This window comes from Sinocyclocheilus rhinocerous, unplaced genomic scaffold (genome assembly GCF_001515625.1).
Source record: "Sinocyclocheilus rhinocerous isolate Xijiao unplaced genomic scaffold, SAMN03320098_v1.1 scaffold2966, whole genome shotgun sequence".
NCBI classification, from domain to species: Eukaryota; Metazoa; Chordata; class Actinopteri; order Cypriniformes; family Cyprinidae; genus Sinocyclocheilus; species Sinocyclocheilus rhinocerous.
The window spans coordinates 296,533-302,239 of NW_015634018.1; the positions used below are offsets into that span (position 1 = coordinate 296,533).

A 5,707-nucleotide genomic window follows, 5' to 3' on the forward strand; every position below is an offset into this window, starting at 1 on the left:
TCCGGTCGTCGTTACTGGCAGAGGTGAAAGACACCGACACATTCAGCGCAGATTCAAGCGTTAATTCGGATTAAATATCGGCGAAATCCGGATTCGTTCTGCTGAAGCGATCGGCGGGCGTCATCGCGGATCAGAAACCAGAACACACCGAAGCGTAAAAGTGAAGGAAAGGTGCGAGTAAACTCGTTTGGTTTAGAAGTGAAAGAGAATTCCGACTGAGACTCATTGAATCGAACAGATTACGTCAGGATTACATAGTTCATATTTAAACACTAGAAGTGTAGGATTATTATTATTTCACTTACAATATATATTGTTTTCCCTTATTAGTAGCTCATATTAATAACCCAGCGTTTCATAATAGAGATCAGCTATAATGGCAGTTGGTCCGGCAGAAACTCTCCATGTGCTCCATAGATGAGCTGTAGAGCTCAGGCAGGGGGTTTTAATGGGAGGCGGCTTGATCTGCTCTGAGATCAGCGGGCGAATCTTGCACAGATGGCGGAGGTACCGGCTCTGGCCCGGTTGGAGTCCCTGGCCCGGTATGTTCACAAAGCGGCCAGCGAGGGGCGAGTCCTGACCCTGGCCGCCCTTCTTCTGAACCACTCCGGCGTCCAGACCCGATACCTGCTGGAGTATGTGACCCAGGAGGCGGGACAGAGGTCCACACCGCTCATTATTGCTGCTCGGAACGGACACGACAAGGTGGTCCGGCTGCTTCTGGACCATTACAAGGTGGACACTGAACAGACCGGGACTGTCCGGTTTGATGGGTGCGTTGTTTGTTTTTCACATGCATCCAAGTATCCCAGATAGCACAGGTACATCTGCCAGATGTCTGTGAAAGATCACTTCATCTGCTGTGTACAAACATCTGACAGACGTCTTTAAGATGTCAGTTTTCAATCATAAACATCTTAAAGACATCTTCTACCTGATAGCACACGTACATCACGGAGACGTCTATTTGACGTCTGCAAGATGTATTTTTTTAGAGCATTTGTGACCCTGGAGCACAAAACCAGTCTCAATTTTTCAAAATTGAGAGTTATGCATCAGCTGAAAGCTGAATAAATAATATTTCCATTGGTGTATGGTTTGTTAGGATAGGACAATATTTGGCCGAGATACAAAATCTGGAATCTGAGGGTGCAAAAAAATCTAAATATTGAGAAAATCATCTTTAAAGTTGTCCAAATGAAGTTCTTAGCAATGCATATTACTAATCAAAAATTAAGTTTTGATATATTTACGGTAGGAAATTTACTAAATATCTGCATGGAACATGATCTTTACTTAATATCCTAATGATTTTTGGCATAAAAGAAAAATTTATAATTTTGGCCCATACAATGTATTGTTGGCTATTGCTACAAATATCCCCCAGCGACTTAAGACTGCTTTTGTGCTCCAGGCTCACATTTGTTCATCTGCAATATGTCTATAGGACGTTTCCTATGATCCAGATGTCAAATAGACGTTTAGAAAATGTCTTTAAGATGTTTATGATTGAAAACGGACATCTTTAAAGACGTCTGTCAGATGTTTGTACACAGCAGATGCTTTCCAGATGAAGAGATCTTTAACAGACATCTTGCAGACGTGTGCTATCTAAGGCTTTGTGTGAGGAACAGACCTACATTTAAGTCATTATCCATTGAAAATGTTCATTCATGCTTGAGTATATTCAAATATAGCGTGTGAAGACAGGTTTGAGCATTCTAGTGAATTATGTAGTAGGCTAAATTCCTTTTTGACACCTATGTCAATAAATTTATGATTCATCATGTAAACCTTGCAGATGTTATTTCTGTTTTACTTTGTTAGAAACAACTGTATTATTTAATTATGGTGTAGAAACAATTTTCACTCAGAAATTGCTAGTAAATTTCCCAATTAATTACAAAGAAACTGTAAGTAACATATTGAGTAATACATGCATTTTTTTATATTAGCATTTTTTCGTAAAGCGTACTAATCTTGTTTTTTTTTTTTTGCAACTTTGAATTATTTTTTTCTACAGTGTGGTTGTGCGTGTGACCAGTAAAAATGTTACATTTGGAATAACGTGAGAGACGCGAGTAAATGCAGACAGAAATGTCCTTATTGCGTAACTATTCCGAAAAGAGCTCTATGTTTCGTAATGCCATTGCTGACATGTAGGGCTGTCAAAAAAAAAATTATAATTTTGAATATTCGTCGAATTTGAAATAAAAATCCACATTCGAATGCAAAAACATTGCATTCGAATTGTAGGTGTGCATCAGGCAGTATTATCAGCGGCGCACGAGATGCGATGACGATGTAAGTGTCGTTGCATTTTAATGTTTTTGTTAGCCTGTCCAGTTGAAGCCACTAGATGCGGCGCTGCTGCGTTGTTAATTACAAATATTGCGGGAAAAGAGAACATCGATGTGGAGAAGATCTTATTTATGTCAAAACTGAAACCAAGCCGTTCACACAGAACGCATATTTTGCGCATTTTCTAGAGGGACATCTATCACAGTTGCACTCCCGTCTCGCACAAAAGAGCGGCATGTTTAGAAAGCCATGTAAAATTAATGTAAGTGCAACTTTGAAAAAACATATCTCGAGACTTTATGGCGCTTTTTTTCCCCATCCAACTGCAACGTGTGTTTTTAAATGAAAAATGTACTCCGTGTGATTAGCTTTCCGGCCTTTGTATTAAACTATGCATACATACATGATGCTGTTTTGTTTATAGTTGTTTAAGCAACTTAATAATAATTGGTTTATTAACATTATTTTAAACATTATGCATGCACTTTTTTTCACAGATATGTTATCTTATGCTTTAAATAAATGTGCATTAGTAATATTTTGCTCGATGCGCCCTCTTGTGGCCTCAGAAGAGAAGCCAAAAGCTTTTCTTCACCCTAACTCAAATTATACGTTTTAAATTCTAATATAATTCAAATTTTTGATAATATTTACGTTTATTTTCAACCATTTTGACAGCCCTACATCCCAGTGAACTGTATCTCAGATTAAACATATCATAGTGGACATTTAGATGTTTTAAGCTCAGGTAGGATTCTGCTTTTTCCTCCAATGATCTATCTTTTTGAAAAGGTCAACTCAGAATAACATTATCCAGCAAATGTTCTTCACTTTCTTAGACAGGAACCATTTATTGTCTTTTTACATTGTATTGCATTACTGAAGTGCACACAATCATTATTCTGGACTAGTTAACAAGAAAAACGCATGAGTAGCAGACATGTGATATTTGTGAGGGTCAGAAGCTGTAAAAACACACAGTGCTTTGATAACGGCTGTTACTCCTCCTCCTCCTCCTCCTCCTCACGTACTAGATGAAGGAGAATGAGCCAGTAATCTTCATGATTCACACTATGATTGAGAACTCGGCGCCAAGGTAAAAAAATTCGAATTTAGTTTTTCAGCCATTTTGACAGCCCTACTGACGTATGTTTCGCTCTTACAGGTATATTATTGATGGCGCCACGGCTCTTTGGTGTGCATCTGGTGCTGGGCATTTTGAGGTGGTACGTTTGCTGGTTTCGCACAGCGCTAACGTGAATCACACCACCCTCACAAACTCCACCCCCCTCAGGGCTGCCTGCTTCGATGGCCGGCTGGACATCGTACGGTATCTCGTGGAGCACAAGGCCGACATCAGCATCGCTAATAAGTACGACAACACTTGTTTGATGATCGCTGCCTACAAGGGCCACACCGACGTTGTTTTCTTCCTGCTGGAGCGGGGCGCGGATCCCAACTCCAAAGCTCACTGTGGGGCCACCGCGCTGCACTTCGCCGCAGAAGCCGGGCATCTGGATATCGTGAAGGAGTTGGTACGATGCCAAGCGGCGATGGTGGTTAACGGACATGGCATGACGCCACTGAAAGTGGCAGCCGAGAGCTGCAAAGCGGACGTCGTAGAGCTGCTGCTGTCGCATGCGGATTGCGACGTGCATAGCCGTATCGAAGCGTTGGAACTACTTGGGGCATCTTTCGCCAATGACCGTGAGAATTACGACATTCTTAAGACCTACCACTACTTGTACCTCGCCATGCTGGAGCGATTTCGCGATCCAGAGAGGGTCATCGCCAAAGAGTTGCCGTCTCCTGTTGTGGCTTACGGAGCGAGGGCAGAGTGCCGGACTTTGCAAGACTTAGAGGCCGTTCGACACGACCGGGATGCCCTACACATGGAAGGCCTGATGATTCGCGAACGAATTCTGGGTGCGGATAATATCGACGTGTCGCATCCCATAATATATCGCGGCGCGGTCTACGCCGACAACATGGAGTTCGAACAGTGCATCAAACTCTGGCTGCACGCCTTGCATCTACGCCAACAAGGAAACCGCAACACGCATAAAGACCTCTTGAGATTTGCGCAAGTGTTCTCGCAAATGGTCCACCTGAAGGAGCCGGTCCGCGCATCGGACGTTGAACACGTTTTGCGCGCCAGCGTCCTGGAAATCCGCCGCAGCTTGCCGCGAGTGCGATCCGCCACCGATGCGGAGTTGCCGGCGGCCAACGACAGCTACGAATCCAACGTGTTCACCTTCCTCTACCTGGTTTGCATCTCTTCGAAAACGCAGTGCGGCGAAGAGGAGCGAGCGCGTATAAACAAACAGATCTACGACTTAATACGCCTTGATCCGCGATCCCGAGAGGGGTCGTCGCTTTTGCACCTAGCGGCTAGCTCTAGTACGCCAGTAGACGACTTCCACACCAACGACGTTTGCAGCTTTCCTAACGCGCAAGTGACCAAGCTGCTCATCGACTGCGGCGCCCAGGTAAACGCCGTGGATCATGAAGGAAACAGCCCTTTACACCTCATCGTACAGTACAACCGTCCCATCAGCGACTTCTTGACCCTCCACGCCATCATCATCAGCCTCGTGGAAGCCGGCGCGCATACGGACATGACCAACAAGCAAAAGAAGACCACGCTTGATAAGAGCACAACAGGCGTCTCATGAAAACAGTCAACTCGTCCAGGTCATATTTCAGTGTAAAATGGAGAAAAAAAAATTATAATCATGGAAAAAAATTAAAGTTATATTTGTAGAATATTTTCAATTCTATTTTACATAAAGAGCATGTAGCCTGATGTAGGACCATTATGATTTTTTGGCATCATATTTTCACAACAGTTAAATGCTTTTCCCTCAAATTATGTATTTAAAAGTATAAAGGTACTGTACATTACGGTAGTACTTATAATTTCGATTTATAATTAAAATGATAATTATTTATATATATATATATATATATATAAAATTATAATGATTAAATATGAATAACAATATTATTATTACTAAAAAGATAAATGCAAGTATACTTTATGGTAGTAATTCAAATTTCTATCATTTAAATTTCTAATTATTAAATGTGTGTGTGTGTATATATATATATATATATATGACCCCTTTAAAAATTTAATTTAATACATAATTTTAGGTAATTATGTATATTCATATACGTAATACATTTTTGCATCATTTCCCCCTAAATTATACTTTAATGCACAGAATGTTATTCACTCAACAACAATTCTTTTTAATTTATTTTGGGCTGAAATATGAGTCATTTCTTCATGAGATTCACCCTTTTTATCCGTTATCATTAATCCAGGACAGGAGAGTGACGTGTGTGTGAGAGTGAGAGTGAGAGAGAGAGAGAGTGTGTGAGAGAGTGAGAGTGAGAGAGA

The 5,707-nt window shown here is 41.4% G+C and overlaps 1 protein-coding gene across 1 annotated transcript; it reads left to right on the forward strand.

Annotated features, from left to right (window-relative positions):
• Positions 1 to 4,976, forward strand: LOC107745099 (protein fem-1 homolog B-like). The gene is made up of 2 exons (XM_016558935.1): positions 1 to 773; positions 3,467 to 4,976. Exons 1-2 carry the CDS (start codon positions 499 to 501, stop codon positions 4,974 to 4,976), a joined length of 1,785 nt encoding a protein of 594 aa, XP_016414421.1. The 5' UTR covers positions 1 to 498.
• Positions 4,977 to 5,707: the final 731 nt, after the last annotated feature.